This window comes from Doryrhamphus excisus, chromosome 17 (genome assembly GCF_030265055.1).
Source record: "Doryrhamphus excisus isolate RoL2022-K1 chromosome 17, RoL_Dexc_1.0, whole genome shotgun sequence".
NCBI lineage: Eukaryota > Metazoa > Chordata > Actinopteri > Syngnathiformes > Syngnathidae > Doryrhamphus > Doryrhamphus excisus.
Window position 1 is genome coordinate 8228324 of NC_080482.1, and position 21739 is coordinate 8250062.

Below are 21739 nucleotides of genomic sequence, written 5' to 3' on the forward strand. Positions count from 1 at the left end.
TACCTATGGACAATTTGGAGTCGACAATTAACCTAGCATGTTTTTGGAATGTGGGAGGAAACCGGAGTACCCGGAGAAAACCCACGAAAACTCCACACAGATATGGCCGAGTGTGGAATTGAACCCGGGTCTCCTAGCTGCGAGGCCAACGTGCTAACCACTCAACCACCGTGCAGCCCATGATGATTTTTGTTTCTTTTATTTATGTTGAAAACTCAAGCAAGTATCTTTTCAATATGAGCATATTCCACCACTACATGCTGACCAATTTGCTACAGTAAGTTCATCATAGGTCAATTAACCGCAATCTAATCACTCTTGACACAATTGATGAAAAGTTCAATCACACCTGTCATGTCTCATATTTGTCACATAAATAACACTTACCACTGAAGGCTGACCCCCCTACCACCACCACAACGCTTGCACCCCCCCTTGCGCCACCCCTGATTAGCCACTTGTCATAGAGTCCACACGCTACTGAGCAAGTAAGCGAAAGGGTAGTTTTAGTGGTTAAGCTTCAAAAAGCACCGTTACACGGCATCCATTAACTGTAATGTACTGGAGTTTAAACTCGTAAAAAAAAAAAAAAGGAGCTCAGTCGGTGGCCGGTGGGCGAGTTTTTATTAACAGTGGAGTGTTTGACAACGGCACAATGAAGTGCTGTTTGAAGCACTTAGTGCCCACAGCCACAGTTTTTCATCGGACCACATTTGTCCGCACAAATGTACGGGTGGGGGGGGGGTAAGCAGGGTGAATTATATGACGTCTGTTTTGTTACTTATCGAGAGTTAAGAGGTCTCCAGAGTGGTTAGCTTGCTTTTACTAGGCTCTGCGGTATGGAGTAAATGATAATCCTACTAAGTCATTTACAAATAAACAATACTTTGATTGGCATGACCAGGTACTACCTACAGGGGTAGAAATGACAAAAATAAGCACAAATTCTAATATTAGCGACCCCTGTTGCTGGGAAAAAAATGTGCTTTTTGTCGAAACATTTTACCCCAGTTTACATATATTTCGATTTTGTTATATTATTAATACTGCTCCACCCTCGGCCATTGTTCATTTTGGTTAATTGGTCTTTAGCCTAGTGGCACGGCGGTCGAGTGGTTAGCATGCAAACCTCACAGCTAGGAGACCAGGGTTCAATTCCACCCTCGGCTATCTCTGTGTGGAGTTTGCATGTTCTCCCCCGTGCATGCGTGGGTTTTCTCCAGGTATTCCGGTTTCCTCCCACATTCCAAAAACATGCTAGGTTAATTTGGCAATCCAAATTGTCCATAGGTATGAATGTGAGTGTGAATGGTTGTTTGTCTATATGTGCCCTGTGATTGGCTGGCGACCAGTCCAGGGTGTACCCCGCCTCTCGCCCGAAGACAGCTGGGATAGGCTCCAGCACCCCCGCGACCCTCGTGAGGATAAGCGGTAGAAAATGAATGAATGAATGAAAATCATCATGGGCTGCATAGCGACCGAGTGGTTAGCATGCAGGTCTCACAGCTTGGAGACCCGAGTTCAATTCCACCCTCGGCTATCTCTGTGTGGAGTTTGCATGGGTTTTCTCCAGGTATTCCGGTTTCCTCCCACATTCCAAAAACATGCTAGGTTAATTTGGCAATCTAAATGGTCCATAGGTATGAATGTGAGTGTGAATGGTTGTTTGTCTATATGTGCCCTGTGATTGGCTGTGACTGTGTTCTAACAAAAGCACCGCTGGTATAGACATTAGGGTTAGGGAAAGTGTTTTGCCAAGCGGTGGACAGCTGCCGGTGATAACCCGACCTTGCATTTGAGCTGGGTGAAAAAGCAAAAAAAAATACGAGGGGATCTTGCACCTGTGCTGTTGTTTTTACAGGCTCTGCAGTGTGTGTGTGTTTTTTGTGAGTTAACCCTTATCATGTTGTGACCGAGGTCACAGTAGGATGAATGACGAGCAGGATATTTACTGCTCAACTTAATGAACAAGGTCAGCAGCCCATGAATGTGGAAGTGATGTTTTTTTGTGTGTGTGTGTGTGTGTGTGTGTAGGGGGTTAAAGGTGCAAGCGTTGCTTCCTCTGAATCATAATGATATAATCGTTTATCTTCATCCTCTCTTCATCCTCCCTCAGTTGCTCCTGAGAAGCCAGACCTCACCCGGCCATCCAGTCAGGCCATTTCTGTGGGAGAGACGACCAGCTCAGAGGTGTGGCCACAATTTAGTTACACAATCTAATAAAAAGTATTTTGCCTTCATGATAATATAGTATTTTTTAAATATGTTTATATTGTGGTTTTGGGGTGCAGTGGTGAAAAACTGCATTGAGCTGTTTCGTCTCTTTATTTTTCCCTTTCCCATGTTTTTCTTTTTATGCAGTTTCCATTTTGTTTTTGTGTTTTTGTTTTTGTTTTTGTTTTTGTTGTTGTTTTATTTTATTTTATTTTGTTTTGTTTTGTTTTATTTTTATTTTTATTTTTATTTTTGTTTTTGTTTTTGTTTTTGTTTTTGTTTTTGTTTTTGTTTTTAGTTTAGTTTAGTTTAGTTTAGTTTAGTTTAGTTTAGTTTAGTTTAGTTTAGTTTAGTTTTGTTTTGTTTTGTTTTGTTTTGTTTTGTTTTGTTTTGTTTTGTTTTGTTTTGTTTTGTTTTGTTTTGTTTTGTTTTGTTTTGTTTTGTTTTGTTTTGTTTTGTTTTGTTTTGTTTTGTTTTGTTTTGTTTTGTTTTGTTTTGTTTTGTTTTGTTTTGTTTTGTTTTGTTTTTATTTTGTTTTATTTTATTTTTATTTTGTTTTATTTATACTTTTTTGTGCGTTAATATTTTGTCCCTGCATAGGGTAACAAAAAATTTGACTTTTCCCTTAAAAAATTTTTTTTTTTTGTATTCAGTTTTTTTTGCTTCTTGTTTTTAATTATTAAATTCCGAATATTATGCACAAAATAAGAGCAAATACATTGCCTGAAAACTTTATATTTATTTATAATAATTTATTTATTTATAATATATTTTTAGTACCACTATGTGACAGTCCTGTGCTGTAAATGCCTTTTTGATACCTTTCATATGTTCAACAAGTAGTTTTGTTTTATTTTAGTTTTATTATACAATTGTTAACTTCGCTTATACACTACTTTGATGGTTATAAAATGTTAAAATGTTATTTTAAAAAGCCCTTGTACAGTATATTAAAGGTTATATCATAGCAACACTTTCAGATTTTATGTGCAAATTTGATGCTAATTGTTTGATTATAATATATATATATATATATATATATATATATATATATATATATATATATATATATATATATATATATATATATATATATATATATATTAGAAGTACTGTAACTCTTTGTGAATGACTGCAGATCGGTACCTGTGTGACTATGAATGGACACCCCCAGCCAAGGATCATCTGGTTCAAAGATGGCAAGCCCCTCGCCGAGGTCAAAGACAGGAAAGAAAGTATGTTCATTTAAATACACTCATTTTAATTACATTTTAATGACTGTTTTTGTTTTTGTCTTTTCTCCATCCAGAGACTTACATGATTCCTTCGGTGGTGAAGGAAGCATCGGGTCTGTACACGATCAAGAGCACCTTGTACATGCAGCCCACCAAGGACGACAAGGACTCGGTGTTCCAATGCATGGTGGAGTACAGTTTGGTGGGAGGCCAGATCAAAGAGAAGAAGTCCGACTCCATCACCATCAACCTCAACTGTGAGCTCATGAAATTAGCTTTATTTGCACTTTCTAAAATAACAGTGACCCTGTGAACTGGAGGTATCTTTCTCCGCTATCAACCAATGGCGTCTTATCTTACTGAGACTGTCAAGATAAGTAAGCCGTCAAGAGTGAAGGTGATCCACACCAGGCAAGATAGCGTTACTTAAAGGATTATTTGAGATATCTGATAAAAATATGCTTCCTAGTTAACAAACATTTGTGAAAGTTTAGCTTCCTTGTAGCCCACATTCGGAACCACTGATGGAGAAGATGAGAAAAAGAGAGTGGAAATACCGGGAAAGTGGTTTCCGCATCTCTAGCTGTGGAATTTTATCCCCCCTATCGTCTGTCCTTGTCTGTCTAGATCCCTCAGAGACGGCGACCTTTACACTCCTCAACACCGATCCCGTCAAAGAGGGCGATAACGTCACCATGAAGTGCGAAACCGACGGCAACCCTCAACCGGAGTTTGACTTCAGCAAAGACGTATGCGTAAAAAAAACTAAACATAATATTCTTATATAAACATGTTTTCTTATAAAAGATATTCTCTCCAGGACAAATCCATGAACGGCGTTGGTGGTCTTCTGATGTTGAAATCTGCCAAACGCACCGACTCCGGCGTGTACACGTGCACGGCAACGGATTTCGACAACCTCGATGCCAACTTGAGAGGAGAGATCGCACTCAACGTGCACTGTGAGTGATTCCTTTCACCGACCGACCGTCCATCCTATAAAGCGTGGAAATGAAAGTCTCCGCCGGTCCAATTGGATTGTTCACGCTTGGCCGTGTTACTTTAAAGTCATCCTGAGCACGGAGCCCTAATTTGACCCTATCAAACACCTTAAGGAGCAGATAACCTCCCAATGGTTTTGAACAGGCTTAGTGCAAAGTGGGCTTAACGTCACAGTAAAAGGGGGCATTAGCTTTTGGACTTAACAATATTGTACATTGTATAACCTTCTTAGGAGCTTTATGACATGCTTTCTAATTGATTTTTTTTCTTCTGTGTCCCTGTCAGACATTGATCCCATGACTGTGACTCCAGTGGAGCCTCAGGTTGTCATGCTTGGAGACAACGTGGAGTGGCAGTGTAAGACCAAGGCCTCCGACATGCACACCGTGCAATGGAAAAAGGTTAGCATGTTCTCGTTTCGGGGGGGCACGGCGGTCTAGTGGTTAGACCTCACAGCTAGGAGACCAGGGTTCATTTCCACCCTCGGGCATCTCTGTGTGGAGTTTGCATGTTCTCCCCGTGCATGCGTGGGTTTCCTCCCACATTCCAAAAACATGCTAGGTTAATTGGCGACTCCAAATTGTCCATAGGTATGAATGTGAGTCTGAATGGTTGTTTGTCTATATGTGCCCTGTGATTGGCTGGCGACCAGTCCAGGGTGTACCCCGCTGGGATAGGCTCCAGCATACCTTGCGACCCCTGTAAGGATAAGTGGAATTAGATGGATTAGATGGATGGATATCACGACCGAGTCGTAATCCTTCATGCTTGCAAGAAATTTTTGGACCCAAGTTCGATTTTTTTTTCACATTATTAGAGCCCTCATAACATGAATTAACACCCCTATAGTAGGCTGCACAGCGAGTGGTTAGCATGCAGGCCACAGAGCGAGGAAACCCAAGTTCGATTCCACCCTCGGCCATCTCTGTGTGGAGTTTGCATGTTCTCCCCGTGCATGTGTGGGTTTTCTCCGGGTACTCCGGTTTCCTCCCACATTCCAAAAACATGCTAGGTTAATTGGTGACTCCAAATTGTCCATAGGTATGAATGTGAGTGTGAATGGTTGTTTGTCTATATGTGCCCTGTGATTGGCTGGCGACCAGTCCAGGGTGCACCCCGCCTCACGCCCAAAGACAGCTGGGATAGGCTCCAGCACCCCCGCAACCCTCGTAAGGAAAAGTGGTAGAAAATGAATGAATGAATCTCGTTTCTATGCAGAATTTTTATTTTTTTGCCTCACACAGTTTAGTTTGGTTAAAATACTCACATACCATACAAACTTGTCATGTCAAGAATCTTTCTATTGTTGTGTCTCCTTGACATTAAGTCCCGTTGTCCTTTCGGAATTTTCGTTTCTTATGTGGAGGGGATCTCCATGAGAAAAGCGACCCACTGTCATTCGTTATCACCGTGTTTGCACGTGTGAACTTGTGCTTTCCCACAGTACTGCTGCAATTACAGTATAGTCACAACATACCGTACAGCGTTACATTCTAAAGAAGGACTTTGTCAAAAATAAGGGAACCAGAATATTTGTATAATACAAACCACTACAATAATAAACATGCTTTTTCCACTTTTCTGACCTATAAATGTAGGAAGAATGTTGTATTCTTGTGTTAAACGATGCCAAAATTTCAGATAAGTGAGCCCTGAAAGAAGTTTGAGATGGCTCAAAACGCTCCGTTTCAAAAGGCGTGGTAAAACAGGCCATTTGTGATGTCACAGAGAGGCGGACTTCCTTATATGGTTCATAGTTATCAAGCACTTTGGGCGTGTGACCAGTTACAGAGTCACAATACACAACATACGGTACAGCCTTACATTCTAAAGAAGGGAACCAGAATATTAGTATAATACAAACCACTACAATAATAAACATGATTTTTCCACTTTTCTGACCTTTAAATGTAGGGAGAATGTTGTATTCTTGTGTTAAACGATGCCAAAGTTTGAGATAAGTGAGCCCTTAAAGAAGTTTCGGATGGCTCAAAACGCTCCGTTTCAAAACGCGTGGTAAAACAGGCCATTTGTGATGTCACAGAGAGGCGGACTTCCTTATATGGTTCATAGTTATCAAGCACTTTGGGCGTGTGACCAGTTACAGAGTCACAATACACAACATACGGTACAGCCTTACATTCTAAAGAAGGGAACCAGAATATTAGTATAATACAAACCACTACAATAATAAACATGATTTTTCCACTTTTCTGACCTTTAAATGTAGGGAGAATGTTGTATTCTTGTGTTAAACGATGCCAAAGTTTGAGATAAGTGAGCCCTTAAAGAAGTTTCGGATGGCTCAAAACGCTCCGTTTCAAAACGCGTGGTAAAACAGGCCATTTGTGATGTCACAGAGAGGCGGACTTCCTTATATGGTTCATAGTTGTGAAGCACTGTGGGTGTGTGACCAGTTACAGAGTAGTGGGCATGCCCGTGGGTGGAATAAATTAAAACAAAACTGTTTTCAAAAGGAAATACAGCTGGAATAGGTGCAGATACTGGAAAATCTAAAAGTCTTTGTGTCATTACGATGTGCATAATGAAGTGTCCACTAAGTGTCTTTGCTATGCTATGTGTCAAAATAAGATATAATAACGTTAATAATAACGATAATAATAACGTTTCCGGTGCTTTTTATCCCTGCAGGGATCCGAGGTTCTTTCTCAGGATGGAACCCTATCGATACAAGATGTGGCATACAGTCAAGACGGAGAATACATGTGTGTCGGAGCTGTGCCGTCAGTGCCAAGACTGACAGCCCAAACGACAGTCATACTCACCGTCAAAGGTAAAAAAAAAAATAATAAATTTTGTCCATTTAGTTTGAGAAAATTACAGTTTAATGTTGTACAGCATGACAAGCTACTAGTGTGATGATAACCATAGAGCAGGAAATTGAATTTACTTTATGTGGTATTTTAAACTGATCACTTGGTATGAGTAATGTTACTTTAATGTTTTTTAATGATGTTTTGGTGCTAGGTTTTTATTGCAGATTTGAATTATTTCACCACAGGAACAATCATAATAACATAAGTCGTCCCTCCTTTATCACGGTTAATTGGTTCCAGACCCGACCGCTATAAGTGAATTCCTGCCAATGTTTAACGTTGTGTGATGATAACCATAGAGCAGGAAATTGAATTTACTTTGATGCAGAAACGTAGTATGTGGTATTTTAAACTGATCACTAAGTATGAGTAATGTTACTTTAATGTTTTTTAATGATGTTTTGGTACTAGGTTTTGAATTATTGCACCACAGAAACAATAATAATAACATAATAGAGTTGGTGAATATGAATGGTTGTTTGTCTATATGTGCCCTGTGATTGGCTGGCGACCAGTCCAGGGTGTACCCCGCCTCTCGCCCGAAGACAGCTGGGATAGGCTCCAGCACCCCCACAACCCTTGTGAGGATAAGCAGTAGAAAATGAATGAATTAATAGAGTTGTCCCTCCTTTATCACTGTTAATTGGTTCCAGACCCGCTATAATTGATTTCCTGCCAATTGGGATTCAATATTAGAGCAGAGTTAGAGCATAGAAAACTTACTAAATGCAGTTTTTATAATTATTAGAGCTCTCTAGACATGAAATAGCACACCTATAGTCACCTTTACACTCCTATTATTGTTTGTTTACATCACATATAGGCAATCACGAAGCTGCAGTCACTTATTAATGAAATAATTTAGGAAAAAAACACTAACACTAAACATGAGTGTCTTGTCTCTGTAGACTTCAGAGGTATTTTCCAATAACAAGCTCGTGCACGCCAACAGGATGCTAACAATGCACCTTAGCTGGCAGTTGTGTTAGTCAGGAAGGACACAACACAGTTACAGGAAGCTACTTCGCTAGGGCGTCGCTTCCCTACCCTGATGGATACGCCCAACACAAATTACAACCAAAATGTTCCTTATGTCATTTTTTTTTTTTTTTTGGCTCTCCCATTTTAGGAAAACCAATGATCGAGATACCTGTAGCTGCTGAGGTGTCCAAGGAAGGAGACATGGTGTCCCTGAGGTGCTCGGCTTACGGTTCCCCCGCCCCTCAGTTCACCTGGAAGCCCTCAGGAAAACAGGTTAGGAGTGTGAAACGATACAAACCGATCAACACAAATTCCCTGAGATAGTTCAGGGATGGAAAGTCGTATTTTCACGACTATATTTAGCAATTTATGTGCTGAATGTGTGAAAAGAAAAAGCCCACAGGCAGAAAAGTCAGCTTGGAGAGACATGAAGTAAAATAACAAAACAGGATAAAAATATAATGAGTCCTCTTTAACTCGGACTGTTTCATGTGCAAATGATGACGGCTGCGATATTAAAAAATGAAAAGTTTCGGCTTTTCACTAATAACCATGTTTTAAGAATTCACTGAAGTTTGTGATTTAAATACGACGAAATCACGTTTTTTTTAGGGTCAAGGTTTGGGACACTAATGGAACAATAGAAAACTACACTTCCTGTCTCTCCCTAAATGGTTTGCTCCTATTAAATATGATATGTTGTCTTCTCAGTCGGTGACGGTGGAAGGCAACAAAGTGGTGAGCACCGTCATCCTGCCGGCCACCGCCGAGGTCATGAAGGACGGTGTGACCTGCGAGGTCACCAACGAACACGGAACAGATAGCAGGACCTTCGTCGTATCTCTCAAAAGAGGTCAGATGCCATTTTATCTTCATTCATGCAAAACGTCCAAAAAAAAAAGCAATGTTCTTTTTTTTTTCTTCTGTTCATAGAAATTAATGTTCATATTTATGCAAAGCCTCACTTTAAGACTCTTTGCTGCATGCGCATATTTGGAGCAGATTTTTTTTGGCACTATAATCACCCAAATTATGCTTTTTTTTTTAGAGGCACGTATTTCCTCTGGGGCTGGCACCCAAAATGTTCTATTCAGGGTATTTTTGCTTGAAATTACAAACAAGGTGGAGGGGAGTGACTTGAAGCAAACAAATGACAGTAATGGACTTATTATGTTCCAAGCAATGCTCAGATGGCTTTGGTTCTTAACAAAGAACTCGGGCAGAACACATTATGAAGTCACCACTGAACAAATGTGTTCTCAGTAGAAATGATGAGCAAATCGCACAAAAACAATCCAGAGGCACTGTTTATATTTCTATAAGTGCAGTATTTTTTTTATTTTTGTAGACATAATTAATTAAAATATAAAAAAATAAAAATAAAATAAATAAAGTACAGTCTTTAAAGCTAAAATTATTTGTTTTTATTATTTTATTCATAAAATGTATATTAAATATTATATAATATTATTGTTATTATTAAAAAATATTATAATAATAAAATATATTTAAAAAAATTATTTTATTTTTTTATTATTTGTTTCTGGTAATTATAGTTACTTTTCATTTTTTTTAAATCCACCTTTTCAAAATAATTTGGAAAAAAAATGCAATAACTTACTTTCATAATCCAATTAATTGAAATTAAAAAAATAAACAAGTCCCATCAAAAATATATAAAAAAATGCAATTAAATATTTTTTACAAGTAAATAAAATCTAAAGAAGTCTTTTAAAAATGTTTTATTCCATTTCTACCATTTTAAAATAAATTGAATTAAAAAAATACTATATAAAATGTTATCTTCATTAATTTAAAATCATTAATTAATTACAATGTTTTAAAATTAATTCAATTCATAAAGTAAAGTATTTTTAGAAGAAAAAAATACAGGATTTTTTTACTAGTTATAGTTACGGTACGTTTCATTTAAAAAAAGACACATTTTCAAAAATAATTGCAGTCAGTTATTTTAATAAACAAATGAATTAAAATAAAAATATATGGAATTTCAACCCTGTCAAAGTACATTCATAATCCATTTTTTAAATGGTTAATAAAATCTAAAATAATTTCATCAACCTCAAAATGAGTTTACTTTTTTTTTTTTTTTTACATATTGCAGTACATTTTTTCTACAAAACACTTTTTTTTTTTAACGCCAACCCTGATACCTTTTTTATTTACTCTTATTTTTCTCCTGCACTACCAACCCTCCTCTCCTTTGTTGTGATTCTTCTTCTGTTGCAGCTATTGACAACTCCGCCAACAGAGGTAGAGCCTTCTCCCTCCTCCTCCTCCTCCTGTCCCTCCTCCTCTCAGGACTCTTTGTTGTACAGACCCCATCATTTTAGAACACCTAGCCCCCTCCCTCCTCCTCCTTCACCCGCCTCCTCCTTGCCCCAGCCCCTCTATCACACACACACACACATACACACACATATATACATTTACACAAACCTACAGTCAGCTATACACACACATACACACACTTCCCTCTGCTGCACTGTAATCTTGTACATTAGCCCTCTTGCTACCAAACACTGTGGATATTGTATATTGTTCTTCTTCTTCTTCTCTTGTCACCTTTGTAATGATGTCTGTCCTATATTTTGTGGATGCTGCGACATGTTTTTTGTGGCCCTCAGGGGACAATAAAGGACTCTATTCTATTCTATCCCTTCCTTCCCACTCTGTGTGCGTCTCCTTTTGGCTCACCTCTTCTTTCTGCCTGCCTCCTCGTTTGCACGCTTTTCTCTTTTAGGGTGTCGTCGTTTGTGTTATTATTATTGTGTGTGTGTTTGTGTATGTGTTATTGTTTTGCTAAGCTACTGGACTGAGCAACTTTCTTTCTCTCAAAGTGCTGCTCTCTGGAAACCCTGTGCTTAAGTCAGGTCTGTACCGCTTAACCTCACTGACGTGCTTTTTGTCTTTACGTGTTTGTGTAGTGTTGTTTTTTTTTCTGCGCACGCGGTATTTGTGTTTGAGAGCGCCGACGTGTTTGTGTACACATACTTGTATTGCTGTACTTATGCCAACAGACGTTTTTTTTTGTGTAGACATCGGTGAAAGTTGACTGTCTGGAAATTGGGTACGTAATGCAGCGTGAAAATTCAGATTCATTCACAAGCTGGATTTAGCCAACGGGTTCACTTACTAACATTAGACATTAGTACCCCACCTCTCGCCCGAAGACAGCTGGGATAGGCTCCAGCATAAGCGATAGAGAATGAATGAATGAATGAACACACCACTACAAAAATAAACATGCTTTTCCCACTTTTTTGTCCTATAAATGTGTTAGAATGTTGTATTCTCGTGTTAAACGATGCCAAATTTTCAGATAATGAGGTTTGTGCATTTGGAAGTGAGTTTGAGATGACTCAAAACACTCCGTTTCAAAAGGCGTGGTAAAAGTGCCCCTTTGTGATGTCACAGAGAGACAGACTTCTTCATATGGTTCATAGTTCTGAAGCACCAGCACCCCTGCGACCTTCGTGAGGATAAGCAGTAGAAAATGAATGAATAATAGAGTTGTCCCTCCTTTATCACTGTTAATTGATTCCAGACCTAGAAAATGAATGAATGAAAACAACAGGAATATCCGTTACCGTCATGTCTCCACAAGTATAGCAATACAAGTACGGGCGGGGCCGAGGTTTTTTTTTTTTTTTTTGGTGATGTCATTGTTGTGTCGTGGCTGGTCAGCAGCTTCATTGTTGTGTGAATATGCAGGCCCCGTTTATTTGGGTCCCATCACATTTCAGTCGTTTGCATTTGAGACTAACTCCACATCCCACTTCCTCTTCCCCCCCTACCCGCCCCCATTTGGACCTCCCCTCTCCCTTCTTTCTATCTTTCCCCTTCAAAATATCATCCTAATCAACTCCAACCCGAATCAAACACCCCCTCCCCTTCATGATTCCTACCCTGCTTCCGAAATCAACACAACCCATTACCTCCCAAATTCTCCCTCCACTATGACCAACTTTTACCCCCTCCTCCACTGACCCCCCCGTCACCCACCCATCCATCCACCCTCCCCACCCACCCGACCCCGTCATTGCGGCGCTATAGCTGAAGAGCAGCAGGGAGGTTCCAGCGGGGTGGTGATAGCCGTGGTGGTGTGTGTGCTGCTGCTTCTGCTGCTGGTGGCGCTCATCTACTTCCTGAACAAGAAGAGCAAGTTGCCTTGCAGCAAGAAGGACAAGAAGGAAGTGTGAGTGTCTAACCGTCTCATCCATCGATTGACGTATCTAGGACAAGCTCACGATCCAACGCATAACACGATCCAACGCATACTGCATCATGTGTCAAACATTGCGTCTGTGTCATTGCTATGACGACCTCAGTCTTCTGACCGGCTCTTTAGTGTGAAACATGTATTTTCCCCAATGTCCATATGTAATTTTACTACAATTTGATAGTATTTTTCACCAATTGTAATACATCTCAGAGTATGTGTCTCCAAGATGCGGAATTGAACACTTTTTCCCACATATTTCCTGTAACTCCCTTCCTGTACTTGTCCAAGAATGTAAGAGATGCCATATATTACCTACATTAAGGACTGGGACAAGGCAACACAGACGTTAGCGACATTAGCTTAGCTTATATCAAGATGTGTAGCGAAGCCTGCTTTTCTACAAAGCTCTCACCATGACAGCCGAATAAGCGAGGGAGATAACAGATTTTTCTCATGTTTGGTGCTCATGAAGGGGCGGCACGGCAGTCGAGTGGTTAGCGCGCAGACCTCACAGCTAGGAGGACCAGGGTTCGATTCCACCCTCGGCCATCTCTGTGTGGAGTTTGCATGTTCACCCCGTGCATGCGTGGGTTTTCTCCGGGTACTCCGGTTTCCTCCCACATTCCAAAAACATGCTAGATTAATTGGCAACTCCAAATTGTCCATAGGTATGAATGTGAGTGTGAATGGTTGTTTGTCTATATGTGCCCTGTGATTGGCCCGCCTCTCGCCCAAAGACAGCTGGGATAGGCTCCAGCACCCCTGTGACCCTCGTGAGGAAAAAGCGGTAGAAAATGAATGAATGAATGAATGGTGCTCATGAACAAGGATGCACTCTAAGGACACAAAATTGTGTCCAGGAACCTTCTGATGGCTGTTTTGTCTCCTGCTTCCTCTCCAGGGCCGGTGGAGAAGTGAACAATGATATTGTGGTGGAGATGAAGACTGACAAGGCCAATGAAGAAGCTGGGCTCCTCAACAAGAGGTCACCCTCAGAACAGGTGAGCATGAGTACATGTAGTATCAGGGTTGGGGTTTGATACTCTGGTCTGGAACAAAAATTGCAATATTATACTTTTATTTGCTATCTACGTATATGCTTTAGCACAAACACACAGAAGAGTGGTGGGCAAAACCGTTCATTTCAGTGAACCGGATCATTCCGGTTCATTCAGTACTAATTTTTTTCATCATTTAGTTCATTTCGTTCATTTTGGTTAATTGGTCGTTAGCATGGGTTTTCTCGGTTTCCTCCCACATTCCAAAAACATGCTAGGTTAATTGGCGAGAAAACCCACGCATGCACAGGGAGAACATGCAAACTCCACACAGAGATGGCCAAGGGTGGAATTGAACCCTGGTTTCCTAGCTGTGAGGTCTGCGCGCTAACCACTCGACCGCCGTGCCGCTTGTTTAATTATATATTTGTCATTTCTGCAGTTTTTCCCCATACATTAATTTATTTTTGAAAGCCCGCAACAAATAAATTTGGACCGCGACAAATAGATTTGGCACGACCATCGTCCTCATTTATATAAATACACACCTGGTCTGCCAGATAATAAGAAGATGTAACAAGAGAGCACAATGTTACCAAGGTATCAGACCTCTCTAGATTTAATAAAATAATAATAATAAAGATGCGGTAGTAATTCTGAACATATTTGTGTAGCTTTTCATACTTTTTACTCACTTTTTACAAATGCGGCATAGCCAATTATGCTAATTCGATCATTATATCGTTACATCTGATAGATTTCAGTAATATTTCATTTAATACCGTTGCCGGTCTTTGGTCTATGTAACGGTCTCAAACCAGCAGAGTTCCTTTTTTAACGACAAGTATGAAGTCACGGAGCGAGTGGCGTGTGAACGTAGCGTGTGTATAATCCACACACGTCAGTCAGTTGTCGCTTCGGTAGATTGCCTTTTGAAAAAGTTGTCGCTGCAGCTCAGCGAGCGCGACAGCTTGTGTCCAAAAAATGCCATTTGCGAATGTAAGACCTCTCGTCAAACTTGCGACGGGGGGCTCGCATGTGATTGGCAGCAAGCTGACAGGCGCATTTCCTTAGGAAGACGACATTGAATTGAATCCGGGTTGGAATAAAAACATCATCATGCTGTTGACATTTTTCCACTTTGAATGTTGATGTTCTGTTTGTTGTTTTTCATACGTTTCTCTCCTGCAGTGATGATGAAACAAGACTCGACTGAGTGATGAAGGGAAGGAGTCATGAAGAAGAAACAACATTGGCTTGAGAGGACGGACATGGGGCATGGGACGTATGGAGCTGAGTTTGATTTCGGGGATTTTGGGTTTTTATCACCCGGTGTAAACCTGTTGTCCAAAAAACGACGACACACATGTGACACGACTGAATGAAGCTCATATTTAACCAATCACATCTTCTTTTTTTTTCTTTTTTTTTGAGTCGTGCAGTCATACACTTCCTTAAAAAACAGTACTTTCAAATCTACCCTGAATGCAACACTGTGGAGAATGTATGCTGTTACTATTTTTTCTTGGGGTCTGCACTTAAATCATCTTTGTGTGTACCTTTGGGATAAATCATTCCACCTTTTTCACAACTTTTCATCACTTTGGGCTTCTAATAATCATAATTTCTGTTCTGCTTCAGCAATGTTTGATTATGTCATGTTTTCCTGCATATGCTACATGGACAAAAGTACTGGGACAGCTAGCTAAATACACATATTTGATAATGAAAATGTACACAAAATGTACCCCTATCCACCAGGACTGACAGTATTGGGAGTTATAAGTCAAATTTTTCCAAACTCATAAAGCCAAGTATTATGGGATTTCCGGAAACTATCGGAAGCATAGAATTGAACAAAAGTACATTAGAATGATGAAAGTTTACATACTATGATGTCCCTTGATACATTAATAAATGAATAAAGGGCTGTGTCCCAATACTTTTGTCCCCACAGTGCAGGTTTTCCCAACCATAATCAGTTCAAAAACTGCCTGCACCTCAGCCTTGTGGTTATTGGATGGTTGTATCGCCATCATCATACATTTATCTACATACATTTTTGTATTTTAAGTCCGCCCCTAAATCTCCTTCATGATGTTCTGATGTTTCGATGTATATTTTTCTCACCCCCCCGCCCCACAAAAAAAAAGCTGCAGACATCTTGCATATAATCATGTCAAACTTTATTTATATATATATATATATATATATATATATATATATATATTATTTTTGGTATGTCCACCATATGTCCTATTTTGCTTTATATAAGTCCAAAATTCTAATGTAAGGATACGTTCACTATTATTCGGTTTGGTTAAAATATACTACAGTTTTCTCTCCTAGTACGTTGTGTTTCCTCAAGTGTGAAAACGATCATTCGAAAGACCGCCTCTGGTCCAGTTCGGATCGCTTGAGCTCAAACATGAACGCTACAAGGACCAAAGTCACAGACGAGCGTGAGAATGACGGGAAAAAAGCATGCCGAAATTACAACTATGTACCGTATTTTCCAGACTATAATATGGGGGGAAATATTTATTGTATACGGATACAGTAAAAAAAAAACCATACCAAAATACACACCACCATCCCACTTTAAAATAAAGTCAGCACATATTAAATTATATGAATATTTTGATGTAACTTTCACTTGACTACTACTTCCACAACCAACCAAACTATGAAAAAAGTGTGACTTGTAGTTTGGAGAATAAGAGAAAATGCAAAAAAAAATGTGAAATAGAAACAAAATCGGGGAAAAATATAAAAATAACCGGAATATTTGAGTTACCTCAAAAAAAATATGTTACGAAAGATCCCAAAAGAAAAATATACGCAAAAAAGTGCACACTAAGCATCTTTTTCCACATTATTACACCGAACCACAAGTGTGAACTCAGTAAACTGTGAGCCAGCTCTAATGGAAGCATTTTTCCCCCCCGACCAGAATAGAATGAAACCAATCAAAAGCCCCAATTTCGCTCCAGCAAGCTATCAATGCAAAAGAGGTGAAATTGAGGCTTTGAGGAGAGGAAAATGATGGACATTTTCTGCTTATTTTCGGACAATTAAAGGGCCCGGCAGTTATATGAAGAAATCAGAGGGAAGGGAACATGTTTGTTTGTTTTTTGTTAATATCACTGCAGCAAGTTGGGAAAGGGTGTGGGTCTAATTTTTTGGTACTGATTCTTGCCAGTAGCGGCTTGACGTGGCCTTTTACCTTTTGTTGTTGTACACTGGAACGAATGGCCTTGAGTTGAAATAAAAAATTAAAAAAAACATGAAAATAAAAATAAATGAAACAAAAAGGTCACATCAAACCACTATCCAGGGCTCGTTTTGTATTTTAATGTGTGTCTCTACTGATCTTGTCTCCAAACCTATTGACTGTTAGCCAACCTGTCCCAGCAGGCGTAAACAGGGATTTTTTTTTTTTTGGTTTGATTTAATGTTTTATAGCAGGGGTGGGAAACCTGTGGCCCACAAGCCCCCGCTAGTGCATTTGAAAAAAAAAAAAAACAATAATCCTCACAATATAAAACAATAACACTCACTTATTTGACTGGTGTATCATTTTGCATACAATTAGCAAATCCTCAAAGGTTCCCCACCCTTGTTTTATTATAAATATTTAAAAATATGTCAAGATTGGAACTACTGAATTGTCGTTTTTCAGCTAGCAGAATTTTTTAAAGGATTATTTTTTTCATGCTTTACTTCCTCTACTGTAAACTGTATATTTTGTGGTACGCTGTTGTGGTGTGTTGATGTATCTTTTTTTATTGTTATTATTTTGTTCCAGCTGTTTAGAATTTATAATGAAAAATGAAAAAAAAAAACATTTTGTTTTGTGATTTTATTCTTTATATTTATAAAAGTGTGAAAGTGATACAAAAAAAGGAAAAAGTGGATTTTTATTTCTTGAATACTAGATATTACTAAGAATATCTTAAAGATGACCTGATGAAGTTCTGGACTCCTATAGAGCAGCTACACATGATAACCAACACAGAAACCTTTCTAGTTCTTCCAGAATCTGCACCTATTCAACTGTACTTCATTGGATTTCGTGGTTGCTGCGAAAACTGTCTGAATACATCTGTTTTGATGTATTCCCTTCATGGCCCGCCTACTCTGCTGTGGTTGGTCACACTCCCAAGTCCTTAAAAGGACTTCTGGTATGTGCCGCTAGCTGTAAACGGTACAGGAGTTGATAATAAACGGCGATGTATCTTTTTCAAATGTCTGCTTTTAACATACAGCCATATGTCTTGGATTCCAGTAGTAGAGACTAGATAGTCTGAAGTTTCTCAAGAAAAGAGGTCACTTCAAGATGTCTCTCAATGGTAATTAGCTTTAGCATTTTAGCACTGTGACATTCATTTGTTCATTTTCTACCACTTATTCTCACGAGGGTCACGATTGTACTCCCAACAAGCTTGTCAACCTATTGGAAAATACAGGAGGTATAACAGTCATCCTACTGAGAACACTAAATTCATCACCCAACAACTTAACACCATACAAACATGTACCAATATCAAGTTTAAAATAAAAAATCCCAACATTTTATTTGTTTTCCCACACTGCATTGCGTCTGAGCAATGCATCCGGGCGTTACAATGACGTCAGCCTCCCTCTAGACTCTGTGCTCTGGGTTCCTCTTGATCCCTCAGGTGGACAGAGGCAGCATTGTAGGTAATTAGCTTTAGCATTTTCTACAGCTTTGGTAATGTCTAAGGTGGCCATTAATTGTAACTAATTCACTAACGGCTATTAGCAACCCCGCTCCCTTTATGCACACTCTATAATGCTACACAGACAAGTACATTTACTCCATGACTTACACAAAATAAACATGGTTAAGACACTGATAAATTGTCACTTACTGCTTGCTCTTCTGACTCTTCTGACTCTTCTGACTCTCCGTCCACTTGGGGGAGGGCAGAGAGCATATCTGGCTTACAGCCATGCCCATATAAGTAAGTCTGCTCCTCTGTGACATCACAAAGGTGCAGTTTTACCATGCCTTTTGAAACCAAGCATTTTGAGCCGAGTGCAGTTCAATACCAACTCTGAAGTCAGCTGGGATAGGCTCCAGCATACACCTGTGACCCTATAGAAAATGAATGAATATATCAGATATACTAAATAATGTTGAATAATAATGTTTTGTCACATTTTCCAGGAATATTGCAGTCAAAATTTGGCCTCAGTAACACATTAATTACATATAAAACGTTCTTCTTGTGATTTGCTGTGGCAGAATGTTGTAATTTTGCGTCAATGAGTGGAGACAAAGCCATCAGTCATGATCAGAAGCCCCGCTCACAGATCACGAACGGTAACCAGCATGAGTCATTGTACTCATTGCCATTGTTCAAATTGAAATTGAAAATGGCTTTCAAAGATCTGGCATCAATATCCTAACACACACACACACACACACTGAGCTGGCAGTCCATTAGCAGATTAAAAGTGTCTCCCATCAAAGTCACCTGCAGCTGTCAATCAAGCAGTACAACATAGTGATGCAGTATAGACTTTAGTATACTTTCAGTGGCCACTTTATTAGGTATGCCTGCTAATCAGGATAACAACACAGAACTCATAATAATTAATTTGTTTAATGTATTAGTCGTACAACTGATACTTTTTCACTTTGATTCACTTCAAAATGTGATGGATGCCAACGCAGCAATCTGATTGGCTGCTGCCAGGCATACAAAAATGAAGACGGTTTGTCTTTGTAATGCAAATTCCAAGTAAAAAGTGAGCCATGCAACAAAGACACCAGTGGCGAAAATATGAATGCCGAATATCGATGATAATTGACTGATGGATGTGCTAAACTACAGCGAGGAAGAGATGGGGCGGGGCTGCGATCAGGATGTCTTGTTATGATGTCATCAATCTGGATTAGCTCTCCTTGATTGAAACAAATAGGAACGCCGTGAGGAAATAAAGGAGAAAAAAGCGAGGAGGCGGAAGTGGGCAGACATAAAGAATGAAGAATGTGCTTATCTGACACACTCCTACACTTTCATATCCTGTGTGTGTGGATTTACAGTTGTGTCTCCTTTATGGAAGATTTGTATCAGCCACTGTCATATTGAGTTTGGGGTTACAACTACAATAAATACACTTATTATATCCAACATATTAAATCCTGCAGTAAAGCGCTGGGTGGCAGTATTACCCATCCATCACACGTTTTTATTTTTATTTACTTCTATTACACAGTGGATAACTTATTTGTACACTTCTAATAGTAAAACAATAGGAAAACAACAAACAGCTGCAATAAATAACAGCTTATAACCAGCATTGTGACAAAATTCATAAAAATAGAAAATACATCAAATATACATTCATTCATTCGTTCATTTTCTACCGCTTATCCTCACGAGCGTCACGCTTGTACTCCCAACAAGCTCGTCAACCTATTATATATAACAGTCATCTTACTGTGAACAACACTAAATTCATCACACAACAACTTAACACCATATAAACATATACCAATACCATTCATTCATTCATTTTCTACCGCTTATCCTCACAATGGTCACTCTTGTACTCCCAACAAGCTCGTCAACCTATTATTATATGTAATAGTCATCTTACTGTGAACAACACTAAATTCATCACACAACAACTTAACACCATATAAACATGTACCAATACCATTCATTCATTCATTCATTCATTTTCTACCGCTTATCCTCATGAGGGTCACGCTTGTACTCTCAACAAGCTTGTCAACCTATTATTATATATAACAGTCATCTTACTGTGAACAACACTAAATTCATGACACAATAACTTAACACCATACAAACATGTACCAATACCATTCATTCATTCATTTTCTACCGCTTATCCTCACAAGGGTCACTCTTGTACTCCCAACAAGCTTGTCAACCTATTATATATATCAGTCATCTTACTGTGAACAACACTAAATTCATCACACACCAACTTAACACCATACAAACATGTACCAATACCAAGTTTAAAATAAAAAATCCTAACATTTTATTTGTTTTCCCACACTGCATTGCGTCTGAGCAATGTATCCGGGTGTTGCAATGACGTCAGCCTCCCTCTAGACTCCAGGGTTCCTCTAGCTCCCTCAGGTGGACAGAGGTAGCATTGTAGCGCCATCCATCTATGTTGCTTGTCCTCCAATTAGCTGCTCTTCTGGCAGTAATGCATTATGGGTAAATGTTAAAATAGATGGTGTTTGTTATTCTGAACTCGTATTGGTACATGTAATGTATCTTTCCTAGGTCCTTTTTGAGTGTTAAGTTGGTTATTGGAAAATTCAAGTATATGCACATACTATATATTATAGTATGGACCGTATGTATTTATGTTGGTCTTGGCAATGTTTTGACATCAGGCTTTAACTCAGAACTTGAAATACTTTCAAAGAGACATAAATATTTCTTGTCTTGACCTCTGCTGTGATTTACTAAATGAGGGCAAAAACTGCAGAGTGGGAGATGGAGAGTGGGTGGGTTTTTGGGGGTTCACATTCCTAACTAATTGTGTTTGTGCCTCAAGGTGGGTGTGTATCCATGTGTAGACCCTACATCATCAACATCTCGCCATATTTTGGTTGATGAGGTGAGTACCAGTGTGAAAGCAGGCTAGCATGCATTATTGGTTGGCATAGTACTGCTGTTTTTATGCCGTTGTTGTTATTATTATATTCCACATTGGATTACATTGTTATTTCGTCGATATATATCGTCATGTCAATCAACAGGAAAGCTACAGACTCGTGTTTAGCAGTTTAATTAAGCTTTCTGCTTTTTTTCAGCTATTTAATGAAGCTTCTTACTCAATCCATTCCATAGTTTGATTCCACATACTGAAATGCTATGGCTTTTTAACGTAGTCCTAGCATATAAGTGTTTCAAATGTAGTTCTTCCCTGAGATCATATTTCTCCTCTCTTGTAGAGAAGTATTGGATGACATTTTTAGCTAATTGGTTATTTTTTTAGCCTTATGCATTATTTTAGCTGTTTGAAGATGAACTATATCAGCAAGTTTAAGTATTTGTGATTTTAGAAATAAGGAGTTAGTATGTTCTCTGTAGGCGGCATTATGAATTATCCTTACTGACCTTTTTTGCAGTACATTTTGGAGTGAAGATTCGTGTTTAGCTGTTTAATGAAGTTTTTTGTGCGGCTCTGTGGGCTTTTCCACAT

General features: G+C 39.0%; 1 protein-coding gene across 3 annotated transcripts in view; it reads left to right on the forward strand.

The window, feature by feature from the left end:
- bcam (basal cell adhesion molecule (Lutheran blood group)) overlaps nt 1-17045 on the forward strand; it is a 57767-nt gene extending 40722 nt beyond the window's left edge. The window contains exons 4-16 of one of the 3 annotated variants that reach the window (XM_058053154.1): nt 2117-2190; nt 3353-3449; nt 3524-3706; nt 4077-4198; nt 4270-4411; nt 4737-4852; nt 7104-7245; nt 8418-8542; nt 8981-9122; nt 10520-10543; nt 12347-12488; nt 13417-13516; nt 14705-17045. In XM_058053154.1, the coding sequence (XP_057909137.1) occupies nt 2117-2190; nt 3353-3449; nt 3524-3706; nt 4077-4198; nt 4270-4411; nt 4737-4852; nt 7104-7245; nt 8418-8542; nt 8981-9122; nt 10520-10543; nt 12347-12488; nt 13417-13516; nt 14705-14707 (1412 nt within the window). In that variant the 3' untranslated portion in view covers nt 14708-17045. The other 2 variants (XM_058053156.1, XM_058053157.1) reach the window with 2 other exon arrangements.
- Nucleotides 17046-21739: the final 4694 nt, after the last annotated feature.